The sequence below is a fragment of the Geotrypetes seraphini genome, chromosome 3 (assembly GCF_902459505.1).
Source record: "Geotrypetes seraphini chromosome 3, aGeoSer1.1, whole genome shotgun sequence".
NCBI lineage: Eukaryota > Metazoa > Chordata > Amphibia > Gymnophiona > Dermophiidae > Geotrypetes > Geotrypetes seraphini.
This window is the reverse complement of record NC_047086.1, coordinates 11,210,623-11,238,198: the sequence shown is the minus strand read 5'-3', so window position 1 is coordinate 11,238,198 and position 27,576 is coordinate 11,210,623. Positions and strand designations below refer to the sequence as shown.

Sequence of the window (27,576 nt, the reverse complement as noted above, 5' to 3'; positions counted from 1 at the left end):
TCTACCCTCTTCCCTTTCATGTAAAGTGGTTTGTGTGTTATTGTACTCGTTTTTATAATATATTATTTAGCTTTTAATTTAACCTGTCTGTATCACCATGTTTTTACTTTTTACTGTAAAGCTGCTTTGTAAATTTGAAAAGGCGGGATAACAAATTTTTAATAAACTTGAAGAGTGTACCTGCCAGCTATCTGCAGTCCTCCAAAGCTTACTGAACAAAAGTATTTCTTACGTATTTCTCCCTCACACATTTCTCCCTATCTCCTTCTCAGTCTTACAATCCCACATCTGGTCTTCCTTCTTTCAATGGCATACCTGCAAAAAGTCTTGCCAACTCATAAAAACTTGTGCCACTGGCATCCTGACTACCTTTCCTTGATTCATCTGACTTTACCATTACTCTCTGTACTAGATGACTTGTTTATAAGGAGGAAAGGCTATATGAAATCTGTGTGTATCCCTTCCATTCCCTTGTCTGACATTTCTCTCTCCCTCTTCCAGTGGTCTGTCATCTCTTGCCCTCCTCCATCACCCTTCTCCAGATCTGACATCTCTCCTCTTCATTGAGTCATCTCTCCTCCCCCCAATGTAACATTCTTCCCTTTCTCCTTTCTGCCCCCTGCGGTCCAACATCTCCCCTCCCTTCCTCCTTTCTGGCCCCCTCCCAATCCAACATTTCTCCCTCCTTTCCCTCCACCAGTTCAACAATTCTTTCTCTCTGCCTCCTACACACTTCCTCGCCTCCGGACCTCAATCTCTTCCCCAACCAAAATCTCTCTGTCCCTCCATGAGACCAATTTTTCATTCTGCCTTCTCAGCCTTATTTATTTATTTAAAAGATTTCTCAACCGCCTATTCCTAGGCAGCTTTACAAATAGAAATATACATAAAATAGAACAAATAAGACTTGTACAAACATCAAAGATTGCAAATCAATCAATAGAGTTAGTTCACAGCTCTCCATAATAAATTCAAAACCAGAATTAGTCAAACATCATTCATTGGAATGCTTCTATAAAAAGTGTAGTCAAGTATTTTTTTAAACTTCTGAATATCAGACAGAACTCTTTGCAGTCAAGTTAATTTGTTCCACAGAGTTACTACTCTGACGGAGATAGCTGAGCCTCTTGTACTCTCATAATGCCTTTCCCTAAGCGTGACATTTCTCCTTCCCTCCTTTCTGCCCTCCCCATCCAACATCTTTTCCTCTCTCTCTCTCTCCATGAGTCCAATACTTTCTGCCTCCTGCAAGCTTTCTCTCTCTATCCTTGCCCCTTCCCTCGAGTGTGACATCCCTCCTTCCCACCCTTCTGTCTTCTGCAAATTCTTCTTCAAGAAGTTGCTGTCCATTGGTTTCTCCTACCATGGTCCAGAATTTCTTTCTTTCTTCCCTCCCATTGTACAGCATCCTCACTCTCTTCTATTGTGGACATTTTCCCTCTTTTCCCTCTCCCCACTCCTGCACAGCATTTCTTCCTCTCTCCTCCACCCCTATGTGCAACATGTCTCCCTCTCTCTCACTGTCCACTATCTCTCTTTCTCTCATTCCCTCCCTTGTTGCAAAGGGAGTGGGGAAAGAGAGAAAGGATCCAGGGTGCATCTTTCCCACCCCCTCTGCTGTCACATCCAACATTTCTCCCTCTATCACCCCTCTCCAGCACCATGCCACATCTCTCTCTCCATCACTATGTCCAACATTCCCCCCTTGCATCCCTTTCAATCTATCCCTCTGTTCCCTCTCCACCACCATATTCAACATTTCTCTCTCTCATCCTTCTCTTCCCCATGCATCTCTACCTCACTACTCTCTTTCTATGCCCAATAATTTTCCTTTCCTCATGTGCCCCATCTCTTTCCCTCTCACACACACTCTCTTTCTATGCCCAACAATTCTCCCTTTCTACTCACTCCCATGTCCCAAGTTCGTGCCCCCTTCCTCCCTCCCTTGTGTCTCAAGTCCATGCCCCCTCCTTCATTCCTTCCAGTCTTTGTCCCAGATTTGTGCCCCTCCTATATCCCAATGCACTCCTTCCCCCCAGCACCTCCTTTATTCCTTTGTCCCATGCTCATGTTCCCTATCTCCCTTACTTGTCCCAACACACTCACTCACTCCCTTCATGGCCATCCAGGTGGGCTGCTCCTGCCTTTGCTTCTTCGTAAGGCCAGAGGCAGCGCCTCTTGCACACTGCACGTGGTTGACCTGGAAGCCTTCCTTCCGACGTCAGCTCTGTCTGAGGGAAGGCATCTGGGTTGGCTTTGGCGGTATACTGGGAACATGTACACGGCTTTGTGGATGAGGGCATGTGGCTGGAGGGCAGGAAGGAGGTCTGCAGAGCTAAAAACATGTGATCCCCAGCGGTGGCATTAAAGACTGATACTATTAACTCCACCTTGAAGAGGAAGGGGAGCGGAAGACCCACGCAGTGCCCTGTACTCCTACCAATGGTTATTTTATTTTTTTATTTAGGTATTTATACACTGCCTATCAAGGTTATCTAGGCAGTTTACAATCTGGTACTCAAGCACTTTCCCTGTCTGGGCTCACAATCTATCTAACGTACCTGGGGCAATGGAGGATTGAGTGACTTGCCCAGAATCACAAGGAGCAGTGAGGGATTTGAACCCACAATCTCAGGGTGCTGAGGCTGTAGCTCTAACCTCTAGGCCACTCCTTCCTACCACAAGTTGAGAACCTCTGCTATACAACACTGGCAATGCCTTTAGGTTTTGATATACAGTACAGATCTCTCTTCTACTCTCTTACTACTTCATCTGATTTTCTACAATGTAAGCTATTTTCAATGCCATGAAGATACTAGGTACATAAGAACATAATTGTTGCCATACTGGGACAGACCAATGGTCCATCAAGCCCAGTATCCTATTTCCAACAGTGGCCAACCCAAGTCACAAGTACTTGACAGAAACTCAAATAGTAGCAATATTCCAGAGCTGAGATTGTGATGTCATAACACCTCATTCCACCAATGCCTAAGAGCCAAACTCACCAGTGATGTCACAATGGCTTGATTGTCTTATACTTGACTCACATAAGCACATAAGAATTGCCATACTGGGACAGATCAAAGGTCCATCAAGCCCAGTATCCTGTTTATCAGGTCACAAGAATCTAGCAAGATCTCAAATAAGTAAAACAGATTTTATGCTGCTAATGGATATCATTTGCAAGTATCATCTGCTTTCCAAATGTTATCTTAACAGAAACCACTTTAATCTATCTGTTCTTGGTTTTCCAGATCCTTTATGGGAGAGAGAGCAGAACTTTTGGATATATGCTATATATTTGTGAAGACAACTAAATTTTAGACAATTCCTCTGAGAGTCAACTGCTTCACTGCAGAGAGCCACAGACAGATGGTGCAAGCTTTGGACCTCCAGGTGGTTTACTAAAGACCAGACATGCACAGTTATTACACTAAATAAATATCATTGCACCAAATATTATATTTCTTCGTGGAACACCTGTATTTGTTTAAAGACTCTCCCAAATCCCCTTGATTAATATAATTTAAATGAGGAAGCTTCAGAGATATCTGACATTTGCCCTAGAGTGACTATATAACAGGAACGGGAACTGGGGTGCGAGGGTGTGGGTAAGGATTAAAGACTTCAGAAGCAAGCTAGCTATTACACACTGTTAGGCTTCTCCCAGATCATACTGAAATAATAAGTTCACAATTTTAAAGCAAGAAATTATCACAACACACTCAGTCTTTTTAATCAGCCAGTTAACTTATGGCAGCTAAGGCACAGGTGAGTTAAGCATATAAAAAAAAGTTTGCTGTTTTAATTCGGAGTAAACTGCTGTATCACAGCATCAATATCTGTACTTCCAAAATTTGCCTGTGCCTAATCTATTAGCTTATCAGATATTTTTTTCAAGATCAATGGCTCCCCTGAGAAAGTAAATTAATAATATTTCTGCCTTTTCTAACACACAGCTTAGTTACAGCTACAAGGACCATGTTAGCAAATTTTGGCACAGATACAGTAGCAAATTATAGCCAAAGCAGAGTGAATGCAACCAATCGTGCAGTAAATTCAGGTGTATTTATCGCCCGGTTACCTGAAATGTTACGTACTGCCTTCATTTTATCAGGACATTCCACTGCATTTGCAATATCTTCAAAGGAAATAGGATCATCCACATTAGGGCCATAAATATTGAAGACTGACAGTTTTTTTAACCTCTAATAAGTAAATTAACTTTAATCCATCTGCCGTGGGAATCAGTGTGATGTGAAAAAACTGTTATAACAGGATGATCACGGATTAATATTGCAACCCCATTCTTAAACCCAGCAGCAGGGGAAAAATATACAGGTAGTGACCATTTTGTTTTCAATTTGGCAGATTCAGCAGCTGATAGATGAGTTTCTTGCACAAGCGCTATATCTGGGTGAAATTTAGATATATAAGCAATAATTTTTTTTCTTTTAATCACATTGTTTAGACCTTTGATATTAAGGGCTCCTTTTACTAAGCCGCATTAGGGCTTTAACGCGCTGAATTGCCGTGCACGCTAGACCTTAACGCCAGCATTGAGCTGGCATTAGTTCTAGAAGCGTAGCGTGGGTTTAGCACGCTCTAAAATTCTGCGTGCCCTAAAAACGTTAGCGCACCTTATTAAAAGGAGCCCTAAGTGTAATACAAGTTAACGCCATAAATATAGATTAAAAGTAAAACAAACATTTGCATTTGCATTATAACAGCAAGTAAAGGAATAAATAGCATAAAGATAATATCAAGCTGATATACAATAATCAAATAACAAAGAAAGTTACAAGTTACAACACCCTTGACTGAAGAAACAACGCAACAAACCATATGGTAAGCTGTACCCAATAACACAGGTAGAGCAAACCGGAAAAGTGCAATTTAGAAATCCCAAATCCTGGACAAAATAACAATGAAATCTCACCTTAGTTAAACCTATTCCATCCATCCCCAAAAAATCTTCCCATATAGCCTGTTTTGTAAAAACTAACAAGCATGTTACCTTTGTTAAGTGGAAGTTCCCCACAACCAAAAAGCACAGTTACTTACTGTAACAGGTGTTATCCAGGGACAGCAGGCAGCTACTCTCACATATGGGTGATGTCATCAGCAGAACCCGGATGCGGAAGCTCGCAAGCAGACTTGCTTGAAGAAAACTCAAAGTTTAGAATCGACCACACCGCGCATGTATCTTCCCGCCCAGCATAGGGCGTGTCTCACATTTTCTCGCCTCTTCGTCTCGAGGCGGATGCTTTTCTTCTGGACTGGAGGGGTCAGTTTCTTTATGCCTTCCCTCCATTCCCTCTGATTCTCAAAACTCTTGTCAAACTAAAGTCGGACCATGCCACGATGATTCTCATAGCGCCTCGGTGGCCCCGACAACCTTGGTTCTCTCTTCTTCTTCAACTCAGCATCAGGGAACCTCTTCTACTACCGGTTTTTCCTTCTCTGCTCACTCAGAGTCAGGGGTCTTTACTTCATCCCAACCTGCAGTCTCTTCACTTGATGGCATGGTTCCTTTCTGCATAACAGATCCTTCTCAATTTTCTCAGTCTGTTCAAGATGTTTTTCTGGCTTCCAGGAAGCCGTCCACTCGTCAATGTTATGGCCAGAAGTGGACTAGATTTTCGACTTGGTGTTCCGGTCGTCGTCTTCAGCCGAAATCTTCCTCTTTGGCTTCAGTTCTGGATTATTTGCTTCATTTATCTCAGTCAGGCCTTCAATCCACATCTATTAGAGTTCATCTTAGTGCGATTGCTGCTTTTCATCAACCTCTGGATGGGAAACCGCTCTCGGCACATCCTTTGGTTGCTCATTTTATGAAGGGCCTTTTTAATCTCCATCCACCTATCAAACCGCCTCCTGTTGTATGGGATCTTAATGTTGTTCTGGCTCAACTGATGAAACCTCCATTTGAACCTATTGACTTGGCTCATTTTAAATATTTAACTTGGAAAACTGTATTCTTGATTGCCCTCACTTCTGCCCGTCGAGTCAATGAGTTGCAAGCGTTGGTCTCGGACCCACCTTTCACAGTTTTTCACCATGATAAGGTGGTTCTCCGTACACATCCAAAATTCTTACCTAAAGTAGTATCAGATTTTCATATCAATCAATCTATTGTTCTACCGGTGTTTTTTCCTAAGCCGCATTCTCATCCCGGTGAGGCGTCACTGCGTACTTTGGACTGTAAACGTGTGTTGACGTTTTACCTTCAACGTACTCAACCTCACAGAACATCTCCTCAACTTTTCATCTCTTTTGATCAGAATAGGTTGGGACGTCCTGTCTCTAAGCGTACCATCTCCAACTGGATGGCTGCTTGCATTTCATTCTGCTATTCTCAGGCTGGTCTTCCTCTGCAGGGTCGAGTGAAGGGCCACAAAGTTAGAGCTATGGCGGCATCTGTCGCTTTCCTCAGATCAACACCTATTGAGGAAATTTGCAAGGCTGCCACTTGGTTCTCGGTTCATACTTTCACCTCTCATTACTGTCTGGATACTTTATCCAGGAGGGATGGCCATTTTGGCCAATCTGTTTTGCAAAATCTTTTTTCGTAAATTGCCAACTTCCCTCCTCCCTTTTTATTTAGCTTGGAGGTCACCCATGTGTGGGAATATGCTGCCTGCTTGTCCTAGGATAAAGCACAGTTACTTACCGTAACAGTTGTTATCCAGGGACAGCAGGCAGATATTCCCACAACCCGCCCACCTCCCCTGGTTGGCTTCTTAGTTTGGTATCTGAACTGAGGATCCTCACAGGAGATGTGCTCCCTAGTTCGGGCGGGAAGGCACGCGCGCATGCGCGATGCAGCACTCGAAAGCTCGAGATCTTCAAGCAAATTTGCTTTCGAGGCTGTCTGCTGCGGGGCTCCGTTGGTGACGTCACCCAAGTGTGGGAATATCTGCCTGCTGTCCCTGGATAAAGCAATGTTACTTACCGTAACAGTTGTTATCCAGGGACAGCAGGCAGCTATTCTCACTAGTGGGTGATGTCATCCGACAGAGCCCCGATACGGACATCTTGAAAGCATGTCTTGCTTGAAGAAACTTAGAAGTTTTGAGATGCCCGCACCGCGCATGCGCCAGTGCCTTCCCGCCCGATGTACCGGGCGTGTCTCCTCAGTTCAGGTAGCTAGCCTGAGAAGCCAACCCAGGGGAGGTGGGTGGGACGTGAGAATAGCTGCCTGCTGTCCCTGGATAACAACTGTTACGGTAAGTAACATTGCTTTATCCCAGGACAAGCAGGCAGGTATTCTCACTAGTGGGTGACCTCCAAGCTAACCCCAATGGGATGGTGGGAGAGTTGGCAATTTAAGAGAACAAATTTTGTAACACTGTTTGGCCAAACTGTCCATCCCGTCTGGAGAAAGTATCCAGACAATAATGAGAGGTGAATGTATGAACCGAGGACCAAGTGGCAGCCTTACAAATCTCCTCAATCGGTGTCGATCTGAGGAAGGCTACAGAGGCTGCCATTGCTCTGACCTTATGGGCTGTGACCTTACAGGGAAGGGATAATCCAGCCTGGGCATAGCAGGAAGAGATACAAGCCGCCATCCAGTTAGAGATGGTGCGCTTCGATACAGGTCGTCCCAACTTGTTTGGATCAAAGGAGACGAAAAGTTGAGGAGCAGTTCTGTGAGGCTTTGTGCGATCCAAGTAGAAAGCTAAAGCACGTTTACAGTCCAGAGTGTGCAAAGCAGCTTCCCCAGGATGAGAATGAGGCTTTGGAAAGAACACTGGAAGCACGATGGATTGGTTGATGTGAAATTCAGAGACCACTTTAGGCAGGAATTTCGGATGAGTACGAAGAACCACCTTGTCATGATGAAATACAGTGAACGGTGGATCCGCCACTAGGGCCTGAAGCTCACTGACCCGGCCACCAGAAAAACCACCTTCCAGGTGAGATACTTAAGTGGAGCCTTGTTGAGAGGTTCAAACGGAGGCTTCATGAGATGAGACAGGACAACATTGAGATCCCAAACCACAGGAGGAGGTTTGATAGGAGGGTTGACATGAAAAAGACCTTTCATAAATCTGGAAACCACAGGATGAGCAGACAAAGGTTTCCCCTGTAGAGGCTGATGGAAAGCCGCAATAGCACTCAGGTGGACTCGTATGGAGGTAGATTTGAGACCAGACTGAGACAGGTGTAGAAGATAGTCCAATACAGAAGAAAGGGAAGCTCGCTGAGGTTCCGTGGCATTGGAAATACACCAGGAGGAGAATCTAGTCCATTTTTGGGAGTAGCATTGTTGAGTAGCAGGCTTCCTGGAAGCCTCCAAGACCTCCCTCACTGCTTGAGAAAACTGGTGAGGAGTTATGTTGAAAGGAACCAAGCTGTCAGGTGGAGGGACTGCAGATTGGGATGAAGTAGTGAACCTTGATGTTGAGTGAGTAGTGAAGGAAACACTGGAAGAAGTACTGGCTCCCTGCTGCTGAGTTGAAGCAGAAGGGAGAACCAAGGTTGTCTGGGCCACCGAGGAGCAATTAGAATCATGGTGGCATGGTCTGATCTCAACTTGACTAGAGTTTTTTGAATGAGAGGAAAAGGAGGAAACGCATATAGGAAGCGATTCCCCCAATCCAGTAGAAAAGCGTCTGCCTCGAGGCGATGGGGAGTGTAGATCCTGGAGCAAAACTGAGGCAGTTTGAAGTTGTGGGGGGCTGCAAAGAGGTCTATCTGAGGCGTCCCCCACTGTGCAAAGACTCGATGAAGAGGGTCGGAGTGGAGCGTCCATTCGTGAGGCTGGAGGAGACGACTCAATTGGTCTGCCAAGACATTGTCTTTCCCCTGAATGTAGACAGCCCTGAGGAAGGTGTTGTGGTGGACCGCCCAATCCCAGACTCGAAGAGCTTCCTGGCAAAGAGGGGCCGAGCCCGTGCCCCCTTGTTTGTTGACATAATACATGGCGACCTGATTGTCGGTGCGAATTAGGACCACCATGTCGTGAAGCAGATGTTGAAAAGCTTGGAGAGCATTGAAGATGGCTCTGAGCTCCAGAAGATTGATTTGATGGAGTCGTTCCGCACTGGTCCAGAACCCCTGAGTGCGAAGACCATCCAGATGAGCTCCCCATGCATAGTTCGATGAATCGGTCGTGAGAACTTTCTGGTGGGGAGGAGAGTGAAACAGCAAACCTCTGGATAGATTCGAAGAGGTCATCCACCAGAGAAGAGACTGCCGTAGAGCAGGAGTGACTACAATGTGGCGGGACAACGGGTCGGACACCTGAGTCCACTGAGATGCCAAGGTCCATTGAGGAATTCTGAGATGTAGTCTGGCAAAAGGTGTCACATGAACTGTGGATGCCATGTGACCCAAGAGGACCATCATGTGTCTCGCTGAGATGGATGGGCGAGAAGACACCGACTGGCAGAGTAGAAGAAGAGCATCCATGCGTTGAGGAGGAAGGAATGCTCGAAGTTGGATGGTATCCAGGACTGCCCCGATAAAGGAGAGAGTCTGAGTGGGCTGAAGATGTGACTTGGGAAAGTTGATCTCGAAGCCCAAGTTCTGCAGGAAACAAATTGTAGTCAAGGTCGCTGAAATGACCTCTGGAGCCGACGGTGCCTTGATGAGCCAGTCGTCGAGGTATGGAAACACCTGGAGACCCATGTTCCGGATTGCAGCGGCCACCACCACCAGACACTTCGTGAAGACTCTGGGCGACGAGGAAAGGCCGAATGGAAGCACTCGATACTGCAGATGTAGATGTCCCACCCGAAATCTGAGGAACTTGCGGGAGGCCGGATGAATCGGGATGCAAGTGTAGGCCTCCTTGAGGTCCAGAGAGCATAACCAATCGTTCTGCTCGAGGAGGGGGTAGAGAGAGGCAAGGGTCAGCATGCGGAACCGCTCCTTGACCAAAAACTTGTTGAGGACTCGAAGGTCCAAAATGGGCCGCAGATCGCCCGTCTTCTTCGGGACCAGGAAATACCGGGAGTAAAACCCTTGGTTTAGCTGATCCAACGGGACCGGCTCGACGGCCCAAAGCCGAAGCAAAGCCTGAGCCTCCTGGAGGAGAAGAGCGGTCTGCGTTAAGTTGGAAGGATACTCTCTTGGAGGGTGGTCCGGGGGGACCCGTTGGAAATGAAGAGAGTATCCCTCTCTTACGATGGTAAGGACCCAAAGGTCTGTGGTGATTGACTCCCATCGATGACAAAAATGATGGAGACGACCCCCTATGGGAAAAACAGGGGAAGACAGAACGTCGGTTATGCTCCCTGGAAGAGAGTCAAAAAGGCTGAGTAGCCTTGGGTGCAGCCGGCATCTGAGGCTTCTGCTGAGTCTTCTGGGGAGGCTGTCTCTTCGCAGGCTGTCTCGCAGGAGGAGTCTGCCTCGGTTGATAACGCCGCTGATAGATTTGAGGCGGTCTAGAGGGACGAGACTGCTGAGGCTTCGGCTTAGGTCGCAGAATAGACTGAAAAGACTTCTCATGGTCCGAAAGCTTTTTAGTAACAGTCTCGATAGACTCATCGAACAGATCCGCTCCCGCACAAGGCACATTAGCAAGTCTGTCTTGGAGGTTCGGATCCATATCAATGGTACGAAGCCACGCCAGGCGACGCATGGCGACCGAACATGCCGCAGCTCGAGCCGAGAGCTCGAAGGCATCGTAGGAGGATTGCATCAGTTGAAGACGCAACTGGGACAGGGTCGCCACCACCTCTTCAAACTGGAAACGAGCCTGAGCATCGATGAAAGGAATGAACTTGCGGAGCACCGGCAAGAAGAAATCCAAGTATGAAGAGAAGAAAAAGTTGTAATTGAGCACTCGAGTCGCCATCATCGAGTTTTGATAGATACGTCTACCAAACTTATCCATCGTTCTCCCCTCCCTGCCCGGAGGCACGGAAGCGTAGACTTGGGAGGGATGAGAACGCTTGAGAGAGGACTCGACTAGAAGGGACTGATGAGAAAGTTGAGCTCCCTCAAACCCCTTGTGGTGAACGATGCGGTATCGAGCATCCAGTTTACTGGGAACTGCAGGCATGGAATATGTTGTCTCAAAACAGCGCATGAAAGTCTGGTCCAGCAGTTTATGCAGAGGAAGCCGAAGAGTCTCCGCCGGAGGGTGAGGCAAATGCATGGTGTCCAAATACTCTTTAGAATATTTAGACCCAGTGTCCAAAGTCACATCCAAGTCATCCGCCATCTGTCGGAGAAAAGATGAGAAAGACAGTTGGTCTGCCAAGGCCGGCCGACGAGACGGACTAGAAGAAGTGGAAGCCTCCGGGTCCAGGGAGAGCTGAGACCGGCATGGAGAATAGGAGGTAGATGGTTCCTCGTACTCTGGTCCCTCCGGCTGGGATACATCCGACGAGGAGTACCCCAAACGCTGCATCTTTTTCTGCGGAGACACCTCCGAATGACGTGAGGAGTGCCGAGATCGATGCCCCTCCCGGTGACGGGACGGGGAACGAGATCTTCTATGCATCAATTGATCCTTCGAAGCCTCAAAGGAATGGATAGGACTCGATGCAGTGGATCGCAGAGGTGGCAAAGATGCGGATTCACGCAGCGCCACCCATGTCTGGTATGGAGTGCGGAAGAACTCCTCCTGCGATGCAGTATGCCCAGGACTCCGATTATCAGGAGCCGCCCTAGCACCCTGTTGTCGTGGAGGTGTGATGGGCTCCAAAGGCGGCATATCAGGAAGGGAAGCCCTCTTGGAGGATTCCGCCGCCCTCCGCCGATCCCCCTCGTCGAGCAGAGAGATCGAATGACGAGGAGGAGGGGGAGGGGGCGGACCGCCCCCTGAAACTGGGGTCGGAATTTCACCCTGAATGTTGGCGATAAGCCGGGGTCCCATAGTCTGCATAAGCTCGACAAACTGAGCTTCTAGCAGGGATCGAAGCGAAGCCGATATGGAGGGATCCGCACCGAAAGGGGGTCCTCCTGCACGGTCTTCGCGTTCCTTCGTGGCCAAGTGCTTCTGCTTGCTAGCTTTAGGCACTTTGATGACAGCGGAAGGCGTTACCTGAACCGAGGAGACGGAGGCAGGCGCCGATGCTGAACTCGAAGCTGAAGCCGGTGCAAACGATGCGGGCTTCACGATGCTCGATGCAGGAGTCGCAGATGCAGGTTTCAAATGGACCGGCGAAACCTCAACAGCCGCAGCAGCAGAGATGTCCTTGGCAGTCTCCATCTTGAACATCGACTCCCAGAGCAAGCAGCGCCGTTTAAACGAGCGCGCAGTGAGCGTGGAACAAGGCCGGCACGATTTCGGAACGTGTTCCGGACCAAGACACTGAAGGCAGCGTCGATGCGGGTCCGTCAGCGAAATCGCACGCTGGCACTTGCTGCACTTTTTAAAACCGGTGATTGGTCGGGACATAGGCCGGAAAATCGACGCTGCAAGGTCGAAGGCGCTAGGCCGCAGCCACGAGGCTGGCCCGGCCGAACCGCCGGAAGAAATAATTTTAATTTTTTTTTTTTTTTTAGAAAAGTAAAATAAAAGTGAAATAAATTCAAAGAAATAAACAAAAACGCGGGTTAAAGAAGGCAAAAAACTGAAATTCAGTCAGCGCAGAATGAAGATAAACTTCTCAGCTCCGCGGAAAGAAAAGAACTGAGGAGACACGCCCGGTACATCGGGCGGGAAGGCACTGACGCATGCGCGGTGCGGGCATCTCGAAACTTCTAAGTTTCTTCAAGCAAGACATGCTTTCAAGATGTCCGTATCGGGGCTCTGTCGGATGACATCACCCACTAGTGAGAATACCTGCCTGCTTGTCCTGGTAAGTAACTGTGCTGTTTCCTTAGATTACTCATGAGCCTATCACAATAAAAAAAACCATAAATACATAAAAAATAGAAGAGAGGTGTTAAGTAAAATAAATGAGAGAGAAGTGGAAAACAAATAAATGACTTTAATATTTATCAGGATCTGGCCACTGCTTTTGTCTGTTATGCATTGGAGTAAAATGCTTTAAGACACAAGAAACCAGATGCACTAAGCACTTTCCCCAGCTGGCTTAAGATGAGTGCCACAGCATGGCAGATAGGGTGATTTACCTGGCTGTGTTCAGCAAGGGATGCTTGGTTCCCATCAGTTTCCGGACCTGCATGGCAATGTTACTGAGCTCGTCGCTCAGCAAACAGCGGAGACTCATGAAGGATGTAGGATAACCTACGATTTTCTCAGCATCCGATACCACTTTATTCCAATGAGAGGTTGAAGAGTCCGAGATGAGGTTGAAGAGTCGCCACTGGCTGGACCTGACACCCTTTACTTCAGGTCCCCAAGCCACAAACCTGCTAGATAGCCACAGGGTGCCCGAGAAAGGCCGAAGCAGCTGCAATCCCATCTTCCCTTCTTACTATGCAAGCACTATTATAAATGTGAAAAGGCAGGCTCTCTCAGCTTCAAGAGATATGTCCAGGATCTGACATTTGTAGAAATGGAAGGAAAAATATTGCAAAAGGGTCTGGAGTGTTCCAAAGACGCCTGCAGATTCACAACAGAGTAATTAAAATATGAAACACCTCCAAAGTTTGAAAATATTATACATTCTCTTGCTTTCAGCAGTCAAACTTAGATTAGAAATGTAAAACAAAAATAAAGTTTGTCAATTTAATCCAAGCTCAGATATTCTTAGACATTCTTCCGGTACAGTAGTTTAAATGGCAATTTTGAAACATTATAAATTTTCCTGAAACCAGGAACGCTAAGCTCTTCTTTCTTCCCTTTCTCGGTCCAGAGCTCCCACCGCAGACTAGCTTTAGCTTCAGGCAATGCTGCCAACCTTGAAACACAAAATTATCAAATGAGAATCTCCAAATAATCATCCTTTACAAAAACATATTTATATGTTGCAGAAATGGGATCAAATGTGCAAGCAATGACAGTTAAAAAGTCTGGAAATGTATGACCACTTGGAGAGCAGTGATTCTGATTGCTAAGCATGATGGAGTCCTGGGCCAGGCTGTTCTGATCCTGTTGCACTTCAAAAACAAATATATATATATATATATATATATATAAAATATATTGATTTTTTAGTGTAGAACATGCTCTTTAAAACTGTATACAGTACCAGTCTTGTTTTTGCTATTTAATTTCCTGTTTTTAACGACTCCTGCAGCTTCATCACTTTTTCCAGCCTTTCAGCTGCTCCCTGTTACCAAGCAGTCCTGGGTCTGCAAAGCCAGAAACTTGTATTTAGCTGCTTTTCTCTACCTCTGTTTCCCTCCCCTGGCAGACTAACGCCAGCTATGAGCAGAACATAGGAGGTGGAAGGCCCAGGACTATTGCTGCTGCCTCTCCTTGACTATTCCCAATTCAAATCAGGTGTTTGACTCACAATACTCCACAAATTTCATTAGGCCCCCTCCCTGTGCATCCCTGGATGCACCAGGAAGGGGAAGGCCTGCCATTTTGAAGAGGCAGGCCTGCCAGCAAGAGGGAGTAGGCATCCCTCCTGCTGGATTGTCATCTAAAAGGTATAGGGTTGAGGGGGGGATGTCAGGAGTTTGAGGCGGCCCAGTGGCAGGAGGGAGTGGGCTTCCCTCCTACCACTCTTTAATTTAAAGGTAGGGAGGTTGGGGTGTTTGAGGTCCGGGTGGCCGAGGCAGGAGACTATGGGCTACCCTCCTGCCGATTTTTTTTTTTTAAGTTCAGGGGATGTGGGAGGGGGAATACAAAACGAGGTGTGTTTTTTTTTTTAATGGGGACAGATATTATGTGTGACAGGCACATCTATGCCCATTTAAAGAAAAAAAGCTGTCGTTCAGTGCTTTTTTTTTTTTTTTTAACGCTACCGACACTTCCAGACCTGTTGAAGATTTCATAGCATTAAAATCAGCGCTACATTTTATGCCTCATGTGCACATTGATCAGAGTGCTTATTTTAATATTGATGAATTCATTGTAATGCATTTACATACAATTATTGGAGACCGCGATTTGCCATTTTGTGTATTGTTAAATGCAATACTTTGTTGCTAAACCCTTCCAACTGAGGCAACCATACATCCAGCCAACAGCCAAGTCACTACTGTCCCCTCAAATCCTCACTCAAAAGCTTGCCATTCAATTAAGACTGGGTTCTCAGGGAGGCTTCTACCAATCCCAGTAGCAGCCACTAAGAATCCTATGCAAATACATTACAAGGAGCTCATTATTATTAAAATGAGCACTCCTTGTAATGCACAGCAGGGAACGCCCACCTCCTACCATGCAAAACTTTCCAGCAGGTCTGCAGCTGCTAGTAGCTGTTTGTGCATGTTTTGCTCGAGTGTCCCATGCCTACGGTCAGAACACAGCTGTTAGATGCTAGACACACACTCGCATAAAACATGCACAACAGATGTGTCCATACTGCATGTAAAACAAACAAAACCCCCCCAATAATAAAAATAGAACTTGCTTGAGAGCTCCAGCAATCAGTAACTGTATTGAGCCTGCGCACAACAGCTGTACTTACAGCTCAGCTCTTGTGTGCAGGCGCCAGGCACAGTTCCCTCCCCTTTCAGAGGGATACTCAGCACAAATAGCATGCATATGATTTGCATGGTTTCTGTGCTGAGAATAGCTGGCACATCAAAATCACACCTAAACCCCTGTGTTTTCCTCCGAGTTGCTTGAGCTTTGTGCATCCTGCCCTGTCTCTAAAGACATTGATTTCTATTCCATTACAAGTCCCTATTCTACCTTTAAATCCCTATGCAATCCCCAAGTCCCTTTCCTGCTCCCATTCTCCCACCACCATTCTTGTGCCTCCAATCCTAAATTCTAATTCCACCTCCATGCCAGAGTACCTACTTCAAAAGACAATCAGAAGTGTTGATGTACTGTACTGAGGAAGACTGCTTAAACAGCATTTGTTGTCACAGGCTGACTTTGAATAGTGATTGTGATTCGTGTTTATTTATTCAGTTTTCTATACCATTCTCCCAGAGGAGCTCAGAATGGTTTATTTTAATTTTTCCTTCTCTGTCATGGTGGGTTCACAATCTATCTAATGTAAATGGGGGGAATATTAAGTGACTTGCCCAGGGTCACAAGGAGCAACATGGGTTTGAACCCATAGCCTGAGGGTGCTGAGGTTGTAGCTTCATCCACTGCACTACTCTAAAAATCAAAATGCAGTAAAAGTGAGCCAAGTATAGAACAATGCAGCCATTGAGACAACACTGATGAGGTTGGCTCTTATTGGTGAAATGAGGCATTATGATGTCACAATGCCAGCTCTAGTTATCACATTATTTATTCAGTTTTCTACACCGTTTACATTAATTTATTCAGGTACTCAAGCATTTTTCCTGTGTGTCCTGGTAGGGTGTCACAATCTATCTAATGTACTTGGGACAATGGGGGGATTAAGTGACTTGCCCCGGGTCACAAGGAGCAGCGTGGGTTTGAACCCACAAACTCAGGGTGCTGAGGCTGTAGCTGTAAAGCACAATTACTTACCGTAACAGGCGTTATCCAGGGACAGCAGGCAGCTATTCTCACATATGGGCGACGTCATCCACGGAGCCCGGATACGGACAGCCTCGCAAGCAGACTTGCTTGAAGAAACTCAGAAGTTTCGAGTCTGCCGCACCATGCATGCGCAAGTGCCTTCCCGCCCAGCACAGGGCGTGTCTCCTCAGTTCAGATAGCTAGCAGAGAAGCCAACCAGGGGAGGTGGGTGGGTTTTGAGAATAGCTGCCTGCTGTCCCTGGATAACACCTGTTACGGTAAGTAACTGTGCTTTATCCCCAGGACAAGCAAGCAGCCTATTCTCACATGTGGGTGACCTCCAAGCTAACCAGAATGGGATGATGGGAGTGTTGACAACTCAGGAGAATAAATTTTGTAATACTGCCTGGCCAAAATGGCCATCCCGTTTGAGGAAAGTATCCAGACAATAATGAGAGGTGAAAGTATGAACCGAGGACCAGGTGGCAGCCTTGCAAATTTCCTCAACAGGAGTAGATCTGAGGAAAGCTACTGAAGCGGCCATGGCTCTGACTTTGTTGGCTGTGACTCAATACTGTAGATGCAGTCCAGCCTAAGCATAGCAGAAAGAGATACAAGCCGCCATCCAGTTGGAGATGCTATGCTTAGAAATCAGATGTCTCAACTTGTTTGGATCAAAAGAGACAAAAAAGTTGAGAAGCAGATCTGTGTGGTTTGGTGCATTCTAAGTAGAAGGCTAAAGCACGTTTACAGTCCAGGGTATGAAGAGCTGATTCTCCAGGATGAGAATGAGGCCTTGGAAAAAAACACAGGCAGTACAATGGATTGGTTGAGATGAAATTCTGAAACCACTTTAGGTAAGAATTTAGGATGAGTATGGAGGACCACCTTGTCATGATGGAAAACTGTGAAAGGTGGATCAGCAACTAAAGCTTGTAGTTCACTGACTCTTCGAGAAGATATGAGAGCAACGAGAAACACCACTTTCCAAGTGAGGTATGAGATGAGCTGTAGCCATTGGTTCAAAAGGAGGCTTCATCAATTGATCAAGAACAACACTGAGATCCCAAACCACTGGAGGCAGTTTGAGAGGAGGTTTGACATTGAAAAGACCGTTCATAAATCTGGAAACCACAGGATGAGCAGAAAGGGGTTTCCCTTCGATAGGCTGATAGAAAGCAGTAATTGCACTAAGATGGACTTGAATAGATGTAGACTTGAGGCCAGAGGTAGATAAGTGCAGAAGATAATCCAAGACTGAAGACAAGGAGGTAGCTCGAGGCTCCTTGTTGTGAGAGATGCACCACATAGAAAATCTAGTCCATTTCTGGTGGTAGCATGGTCTAGTGGCAGGTTTTCTGGAAGCCTTTAAAATGTCCCGAACAGATTGAGAAAACTGAAGAGGAGTTATGTTGAGAGGTACCAAGCTGTCAAGTGTAGAGACTGCATGTTGGGATGAAGTAGAGATCCTTGACTCTGTGTAAGCAGAAATGGAAAAATTGGTAGAAGGTATGGCTCACTGCTGCTGAGTTGAAAAAGAAGGGAGAACCAGGGTTGCCTGGGCCACCGTGGAGCTATTAGAATGATGGTGGCATGATTGTTCTTTAGCTTGACAAGAGTCTTGAGAATCAGAGGGAATGGAGAGAATGCATACAGAAACTTGTTCGTCCATTCCAGAAGAAAAGTATCCGCTTCCATGCGGCAAGGAGAGTATATCCTTGAGCAGAATCGAGGCAATTTGTTGCTTTGGGGAGACACGAAGAGGTCTATCTGAGGGGTCCCCCACAGAGAGAAGAGGTGATGAATTGAGAGTCCATTCATGAGGTTGTAAAAGGCAACTCAATTTGTCCACCAGACAACTGTTCTTCCCTTGAATGTAGACAGCTTTCAGGAAGATGTTGTGAGAGAAAGCCCAAGTCCAAAGCTGCAGAGCTTCCTGGCAAAGAGGGAGAGAACCTGTGCCTCCCTGGTTGTTGACATAGTACATAGCAACTTGATTGTCCGTTCGAATGAGAACGACTTTGTCATGCAGAAGATGTTGAAAAGCTTTCAGAGTATTGAAGATCACTCTGAGTTCCAACATTTAAGTGAAGTTGACGATCCGTGCTGGACGAAAGGCCTTGAGTACGGAGACCGTCTAGAAGTGCTCCCCAGGCATAGGTTGAGGAATCTGTCATGTGAACCTTCTGATGAGGGGGCGTTTGGAACAGGAAGCCTCTGGAAAGATTGGAAGAGAGCATCCACCAGTGGAGAGACTGCCTGAAAGGAGTCACTGTGATGTGTTGGGACAGTGTGTTTGCGCCCACTGAGATGCCAGGGTCCACTGAGGAATTCTGAGGTGAAGTCTGGCAAAAGGAGTCACATGAACTGTAGAAGCCATGTGAACGAGTAGTACTATCATGTGTCTCGCTGAGAGTGAAGGAAGGGAAGACACCTTGCGGCAAAGTTGAAGGAGAGCATCCAGAAGTTGCTGAGGAAGGAATGCTCGGAGTTATACAGTGTCCAGAACAGCTCCGATGAACTGTAGGTTCTGAGAGGGCTGGAGGTGGGATTTGGGAAAGCTGATTTTGAACCCCAAACTTTGTAGGAACCAGGTAGTCCGTTGGATCGCTACAGTAACCCCCTGAGATATTGAATCTTTGATGAGCCAGTCATCCAGGTATGGGAACACCTGAAGGCCATGACTCCACAGAGCTGCTGCAACCACCACTAGGCACTTGGTGAACACTCTTGGAGATGATGCCAGGCCGAAGGAAATGCAGATTCCCCACCCGAAATCTGAGGTACTGATGGGAGGCTGGATGAATGGGAATGTGAGTGTAAGCCTCCTTGAGATCTAGAGAACATAACCAATCGTTTTGATCTAGAAGGGGATAAAAGGATGCCAGGGACAACATGCAAAATTTTTCTTTGACCAAAAATTTGTTGAGAGCCATAAGATCGAATATAGGCCGCAGATCGCCCGTCTTCTTCGGAACTAGGAAGTAAAACTCCCTGCTCTGCTGTTTCAAAGGAACTTCCTCAATGGCATGGAGACGAAGCAGAGCTTGAGCTTCCTGAAGAAGAAGGAAGGATTGGAAGGATACTCTCTTGGAGGAAGCTCCAGTGGAATCTGAGTGAAATGAAGAGAGTATCCTTCCCTGATGATGGACAGTACCCAGAGGTCTGATGTAATCGTCTCCCATCAATGGTAAAAATGATAGAGACAACCTCCTATGGAAAGAGAAGACAGAGGCAGAACAATAGAGGTTATGCTCTGAGACAGTCAAAAAGGCTGAGAAGCCTTGGGCTTCTGCTGCTGTTGTTGTTTCTTGGGAAGTGCTCGAGTGTTAGGAGCGGCCCCCGGAGGATAACGCCTCTGATTGGATGGAAGAGGCCAAGAAGGCTTGGAAGGAGATGGCTTAGGCTTTTGTCTGACTATGGAAGCAAAAGATTTCTCATGCTCAGACTTCTTGGTGGCGGCCTCTATGGATTCATCAAAGAGGTCATTGCCTTCACAAGGAATATTGGCCAGATGATCCTGAATGTTGGGGTCCATATCGATAGTGCGAAGCCAGGCAAGTTGGCGCATCGCTACTGAGAAAGCAGTGACCCTCGAGGAAAGCTCAAAGGCATCATAAGATAATAATAATAATAATAATTTATTTTTTGTATACCGCCATACCCAGGAAGTTCTAGGCGGTTCACAACAAATAGATGAGTTACATACAGTGCAATTGAAAAAAGAAGAACATAACAAGGCAATCGAAGGGTCAAACTAGTTTACATTGACAATTTAAGTGAAGGAGGGCTAATAGATGAGTTACATACAGTGCAATTGAAAAAAGAAGAACATAACAAGGCAATCGAAGGGTCAAACTAGTTTACATTGACAATTTAAGTGAAGGAGGGCTAATACAGAGCGCATACGGTATGTACTGTAAAAGAGTACAATTTAATTTATGAGAGGGGGGAAGATGACTGAAGAAGGTGCAACCTGAGTTGTGCTAATGTAGCAATGACTTGCTGGAACTCTAAAAGCCTGTACTGAACAAGGTCTTTAGTAAAACCAGGAATTATTTCAATAAAATATTTGAAATAAGTATAAAGATGAAATTATAATTCAAAACTTTGGAGGCCACCATCGAATTTTGATAAAGACGACGGCCAAACTTGTCCATGGTCCTGCCCTCTCTGCCAGGAGGCACGGTAGCATAGATCTTGGAAGGATGACTCCTCTTTAAGGAAGATTCCACAAAAAGGGACTGATGAGATAATTGAGAGTTCTCAAATCCCTTGCAATGAACAGTTCTATACCTCGATTCCAACATACCTGGAACAGCAAGAATGGAATAAGGAGACTCCATGTTTCGTTTGAAAGTCTGAGAAAGAAGGCTGTTCAGAAGAAGTTTGAGAGACTCCGCAGGAGGCCGAGGAAAACCCATTTCCTCTAAATACTCCTTAGAGTACTTAAAACCAGAGTCCAATTTAAGATCCAGGTCCTCAGCCATTTGACAGAGGAAGGAGGAAAAGGACAATTGATCCGCAAGAGCATGGTTTCAAGAGGGACTTGATGACCTCCAGGCGCTTCAAGTAGAGAACGAAGGTAAGGCCTCTCTGGAGTATTGATATCCCAGTAAATAAGCAGACTGGGACGAGGCACTGAAAGAAGCGGAGCCCTCAGGTTCTGTTATTGATGTCCTCGATCAAGGAGTTGAAGGCCTCGAAGAGATGGATCGCCAGGATGAGGAAGGTTTCTCCTTTGAAGAGGACCTGCATCTCTACAAGTACCTTGATGAGTGCCTTGGCGATGAGCGTGCTGCCTGGAAGCAGGTCGTGTTTGAGGTCGAGAAGACTTCGCCCTATGCCTCGAAACAGGCAATGCCGTATGTAAGGATAAAGGGCTGGAAACTGTAGATCGAAGACGAGATCCCATAGACTCAGTGGTTTGGATCGAGGTATCTCAAAACACTCCCAAAGATTTGGCTCCTTGTATGGAGTGTGAAGATTCCAGATGAGACACTCGCAAGACTCGACTCCGTGCATAGAGTGTGAAGATTCCAGACCAGACACTCGCAAAGACTGGACTCCTTGCATAGAGTGTGAAGATTCCAGACCAGACACTCACAAAGACTGGACTCCTTTCATAGAGTGTGAAGATTCCAGACCAGACACTTCGCAAAGACTGGACTCCTTGCATAGAGTGTGAAGATTCCAGACCATACACTTCGCAAAGACTGGACTCCTTGCATAGAGTGTGAAGATTCCAAACCAGACACTCACAAAGACTGGACTCCTTTCATAGAGTGTGAAGATTCCAGACCAGACACTTCGCAAAGACTGGACTCCTTGCATAGAGTGTGAAGATTCCAGACCATACACTTCGCAAAGACTGGACTCCTTGCATAGAGTGTGAAGATTCCAGACCATACACTTCGCAAAGACTGGACTCCTTGCAAAGAGTGTGAAGATTCCAGACCATACACTTCGCAAAGACTGGACTCCTTGCATAGAGTGTGAAGATTCCAGACCATACACTTCGCAAAGACTGGACTCCTTGCATAGAGTGTGAAGATTCCAGACCATACACTTCGCAAAGACTGGACTCCTTGCATAGAGTGTGAAGATTCCAGACCAGACACTTCGCAAAGACTGGACTCCTTGCATAGAGTGTGAAGATTCCAGACCAGACACTCGCAAAGACTCGACCTGTTGTGAGACTGCTGAGTGCCCAGGCTGGATTGCTGGAAGCAGAGTTGAGGCAGGACTATATTTGGTCAGTAACTGAACAAATTCCCGCTCTAAAATGGTCTGGATGGTAGCTTGCAATTGTGGATCCGAGTCTGAAACTGGACCACTTGCTGAGGCTAAAGGCTCCATGGACGAATGTTTTGACTTAGAGGAGTGATGCTTGGGCGGCTTGACAACCACCGCTGGAACCGTCTGCTGAGGTATCTGACCTGAGGGAAGCTCAGGAGAGAACTTGGCAGATTTATTCGAGGTTGAGGACGTTCCAAATGAGGAAGGTCTGATGAGAGACGAGGTCGAGGAAGCAGGAGGACACCCTGTGGCAGGTTTGACCGAGTCGGAGGTCAAGGCCAAAGTGTGGGTTTCCATACCGAAAATCTTCTCCACTTGCACTCAACAACGTTTGAGGACTCGATGTTGAAGAGTGGTACAGCAAACGCATGACTCCGGGCAGTGGTAAGGCCCCAAACACTGAAGGCACCAATGGTGTAAGTCAGTGAGAGAGATTGCATGCTGGCACTGGCTACACTTCTTAAAGCCCATGACCGGCCGGGACATAAAAGGAAAAATAGCCACCCCAAAGTCGAAGCCTGCAGGCTGAGGGCATGAGAAAGGCCCCACCGTTACTTGACGAAAAAGTCTATCTTTTCTTTTTTTTAACGAAAGAAAATAAACAGGGCGACACGGTAATAAAGAAATAAAACACAAGCCGCAATGAGAGAAGGCATGAAGCGAACTAAGTTCAGCGCAGAGCGTCAAAGACGGATTTCTCGGCTCGGTGGAAAACTGAGAAGACGTTCCCTGTGCTGGGTGGGAAGGGACTCGCGCATGCGTGGTGCGGCAGACTCAAAACTTCTGAAGTTTTCTACAAGCAAGTCTGCTTGCGAGGCTGTTGGCATCCGGGCTCCCTGGATGACATCACCCACATTTGAGAATAGGCTGCCTGCTTGTCCTGGGATAACCACTGCACCAGTCTAGAAATCAAAATGTAGTAAAAGTGACACAAAGTAAAGGACAAACAAGCCATTGTGACATCACTGATAAGGTTGGCTCTTAGGCATTATGACATCACAGTACCAGCACTGCTTAGAACCCTATTTACTCAATTTTCTATAGCAAAGTTCTCCCAAAGGAACTCAGAATGGTTTACATGAGTTTATTGAGGTACTCAAGCATTTTCCCCTGTCTGTCCTGATCTATCTAATGTACCTGGGGCAATGGGGGGGAATTAAGTGACTTCAGGGTCACAAGGAGCAGCCTGGGTTTATTTGAATTTTTTGTTTGTTTTATTGCTGTTTGTGGTTTTGACGTCGGAACGGCTTGTCTCGTCATGTGTGTTACTCTGGACTCTACTTACTTTGGCTAAAAGCAGGTTCTAAATGGAAAGAGACCCGGCTGCGTCCTCTCCTCCTCCCACTGCACTTAGTTCAATGAGCAGAGATGCCACGAGCCACGCGCGCGCGCGCCGCTGCCCTCCCCTCACGCGCATACAGAAGCCCGCTCCACACCCCCTCCCACCGTCCAACTGATACCTGAGGTCGCCCACCACCAATCCCGCTGCTCTCCTTTCCCGGTGACCCGTCCCCCTCGGGCTCCCTCCGCCTCGCTGGAAACAGGAAGTTACGTGAGAGCAGGAAGGAACGCTGGAGAAAGTTTGCCTCAGAGGAAGGCGGGAAGCTTCCGAGGAGCGGCTTGAAGGCAGCTTGGGAAACAGAGAGCTGCGGGGCTCGCGAGCGAGAGTCGGAGCCCCTCCTTTTCCCGCCGTGGGTCCTGCGCAGCCGCTCTCGCGCTCTGCCAGGCTCCTTCTGGCAAGTGCACGAGCCAGCGTGGGGATGTGTGCGCATGCGTGTGGAGACCCGCCGCGTCCACGTGCCGGCAGATTGGGGGATGCCAGAACTCCGAGGACCAGCTAACCGTGGGTGTTAAATAATGCACCGGCAGATATAAGAATGGCACTAATGCTGATGCATAAGTCCTCTTCCTTTCTTTTTTTTTTTTTGCTCTGATTCTCCAAATAGTATGGTGCAGTGGTTAAAGCTACAGCCTCAGAATCCTGAGGTTGTGGGTTCAAACCCACGCTGCTCCTTGTGACCCTGGGCAAGTCACTTAATCCCCCCATTGCCCCAGGTACATTAGATAGACTGTGAGCCCACCGGGACAGACAGGGAAAAATGCTTGAGTACCTGAATAAATTCATGTAAACCGTTCTGAGCTCCCCTGGGAGAATGGTAGAGAAAACTGAATAGTGTGATAACCAGAGCTGGTATTGTGACATCATAATGCCTCATTCCACCAATAAGAGCTAACCTGATCAGTGATGTCACAATGGCCCAATTGTCCTATACTTGGCTCACTTTTACCACATCCTGATTTCTAGAGTGGTGCAGTGGTTAAAGCTACAGCCTCAGCACCCTGAGGTTGTGGGTTCAAACCCATGCTGCGCCTTGTGACCATGGGTAAGTCACTTAACCCTCCACTGCCCCAGGTACATTAGATAGATTGTGAGCCCACCGGGACAGACAGGGAAAATGCTTGAGTACCTGAATAAATTCATGTAAACTATTCTGAGCTCTCCTGGGAGAACAGTATAGAAAATTGAATAAATAAATAGTTTTATGCATGAAACATGCATAGACTTGGAGGGCTAACATAGGCTATACCTTAATACACACGAATGGTGACAAAATGACTGCTTTTATGGATTAAATATTTAGTCCAATAAAAACAAGATATAACGTTATTATTTTTGTTTAGTTTTATTTATATCTATTTTCATGCTCTAAAATAGACTAATGGGCAATTACACCATTTTATCCATGCACAGTAAACCCCCGTGAATCGCAGACTCGGTAATTCGCGATATTTTCCGAATTGTGGCGTTCCAAATTGTGGAGTCCCGCAAGGCTCTTCACTATCTCCTATCCTTTTCAACATCTATATGCCCTCCCTAAAACTCCTCCACCTATCCCCCCTTGAAACTATTTACACTTATGCCGACGACATCCTCCTCGAGACCGATTCAAACCTCACCAACCTGTCAAAGAACATATCCTCTTGTATAATGAACCTACAATCCTGGGCCCACACTGTGCAAATGAAATTGAATGAGTCCAAAACAAGACTTCTTTGGCTCGGCCCAAAACTAGACCACCTACCCACCTCCATCTCACTACCCTCTGGCTCCTCTCTGCAACTTGAGTTCTCGAGCAATGTCTTGGGCGTCATCATTGATTCCGCATTGTCCTTCAATGACCACCTCCAATCCTTGGTAAAAAAATGCTTTTTCAGCCTTCACATGCTGAGGAAAGTTAGGTCCTGCTTCCATCAAAAACATTTTACCCTCCTTGTCCAATCCATCATCCTTTCCAGATTGGACTAGTGCAACTCTATTTACTTAAGCCTAACTAAGAAAAACCTCCACAGACTCCAGCGGATTCAGAATGCAGCGGCCAAGCTCATCTTCGCTAAAAGTAAATTTGACTATGTCTCCCCGCTCCTGGCCAAGCTTCACTGGCTTCCGATAATTGCCAGGGTCCACTATAAGTGCGCCTGTTTAGCTTTCAAAATCCTACACGGTATCCTCCCTCCCTTTATCCCTCTTTCTTGGAATTCCTCAAACCCTAATACCACCAGATCCTCCCACAAATTAAAACTATCCTTCCCCTCGCTAAAAGGCATTTCCCACACAGGAAAGCTAGGGACCTCCCTCCACTTCAAAATCACTGAGCTCTGGAACAACCTTAGCTCCCCTCTTCGGAACTTGAGCTCTCTCCAAGTTTTCCGCAAACATCTGAAAACCTGGCTTTTCTCAAAAAATGTAAGCCTCTCTCCAATTTAAGAATCAAGAAAACTCTTATATCTGGCATTCCAAGTCCTCTTATATTCTTCTCACTTCTACCTCTAACCCTCTATTGTAGTTCCTTCCTATTTCATCTACTGTAAACCGCGCTGAGCTCTACGAACGTGGAGATGATGCGGTATACAAACCTAAAGATTAGATTAGATCCTATAATTTGTATTCCGCCTTGAACAATATATAATGTATAATGTATTCAAAATTAATTTTCCTATGAACTGTTTTCCTACCTTCTTCTACTCTATGTTTATAACCTAACTAATTTATTTTTCTCAAGTACTTTAGCAAGAATGTGAGCCTTTGGGACAGTCAGGGAACTCTAAGTACTCTCTCTTCATCTTAATTAATCTTACTTATTACATTTCTTCTGTTTCTACTGTAAACCGCTTAGAACTTCACGGTACAGCGGTATATAAGAAATAAAATTATTATTATTATTATTATTCTACTTCCTTGTACTAAAGTCATGGTTGCACCAATCAGGAGCTGCTTTGACCCGCTATCTGGCATGTCAAAGCAGCTCCTGATTAGTGTAGCCTGACATTAGTAACAGGAAGAGGCGGTCGGAGCATACCACGAGTGATTTTCTGCACCCACCGGCGCCCCTGCTGCCCTCTTGACAGGTTGAAAACCCATATTTTCATTTTTTTTAAATTCAAGGGGTTCCTGGAACCCCCTGCAAATTTCAGGAGAGTGCTATATACTATTTGCAGTGTGAATCATCAAGGAAGTACAAGAGGGGCAGGGGCTGATTGCCCCTCAGTCCAGAAGAGGTGCTATGAGATGACCCCCCCACACACACTCACACACATACTTTTATGATGCTGCATTGGGGGTTTTTATCACTGGCTATGACACTATTAGCTCTGATACTCATGCTGCCACAGCCAGTGATTAAAAAAAAGCCTCATAAAAGGGAGGGGGGTGTTAAAATGCAAACTTTGAGCATGGTACTTAAAGTTAAATAAGTAAGCTAAGGGACTTTATTTAAATACTTTGCTCACTTAATAAGGGAGTTTATAGTTATTTCTTACCATAGAAAGTTTCTGTTACAGTTCATAGGCTAGCATTTAAAGTGGCTATTTTAAAATTGCTATAGTATCAATATAAAGCACAGGTAATAGGCACAGAAAGCATCATTTTAGACTTTTATTCCTAGAGTAAGGCAGGCAGCAGTGATCCCCAATCACTGCTTCTGGAGCCAGCTCTGCTGTTTTATACTGGGAGGGGGGGGAGGTTGCTGAAAAGCTCTCAGTCCAACCACATATTCACCCCTAAGTTCAACACACTTGGCACATTGTGTCTGAAGTTTCCTTATGTATCATGCCATATTCGTACCTGTCATTATTTTTACCTCACATGGTTGTAAAAGCACTGTTATATATGGATTTCAATTTATCATGTCTTACTTTCATTGCCTTTAGTGTTCATGAGTGTGAACATTCAGCTTGCTCTTTAATTATTGATTTATATATATATAATCAATTCACATCTTTGTTTCATTCATTTCATGGGTGCATTATATTTCATCGTGACCATGCTTTACATATCTTATATC

General features: G+C 46.1%; 1 protein-coding gene across 3 annotated transcripts in view; it reads right to left on the bottom strand.

Moving 5' to 3' along the window:
* PDSS2 (decaprenyl diphosphate synthase subunit 2) overlaps positions 1-24,051 on the bottom strand; it is a 349,455-nt gene extending 325,404 nt beyond the window's left edge. The window contains exons 1-2 of one of the 3 annotated variants that reach the window (XM_033939273.1): positions 23,695-24,051; positions 13,045-13,775 (exon numbers count right to left, since the gene is read on the bottom strand). In XM_033939273.1, the coding sequence (XP_033795164.1) occupies positions 13,045-13,337 (293 nt within the window). In that variant the 5' untranslated portion in view covers positions 13,338-13,775; positions 23,695-24,051. Of the gene's footprint in view, positions 1-13,044; positions 13,776-23,519; positions 23,670-23,694 lie in introns of those variants that run through there. The other 2 variants (XM_033939274.1, XM_033939276.1) reach the window with 2 other exon arrangements.
* Positions 24,052-27,576: the final 3,525 nt, after the last annotated feature.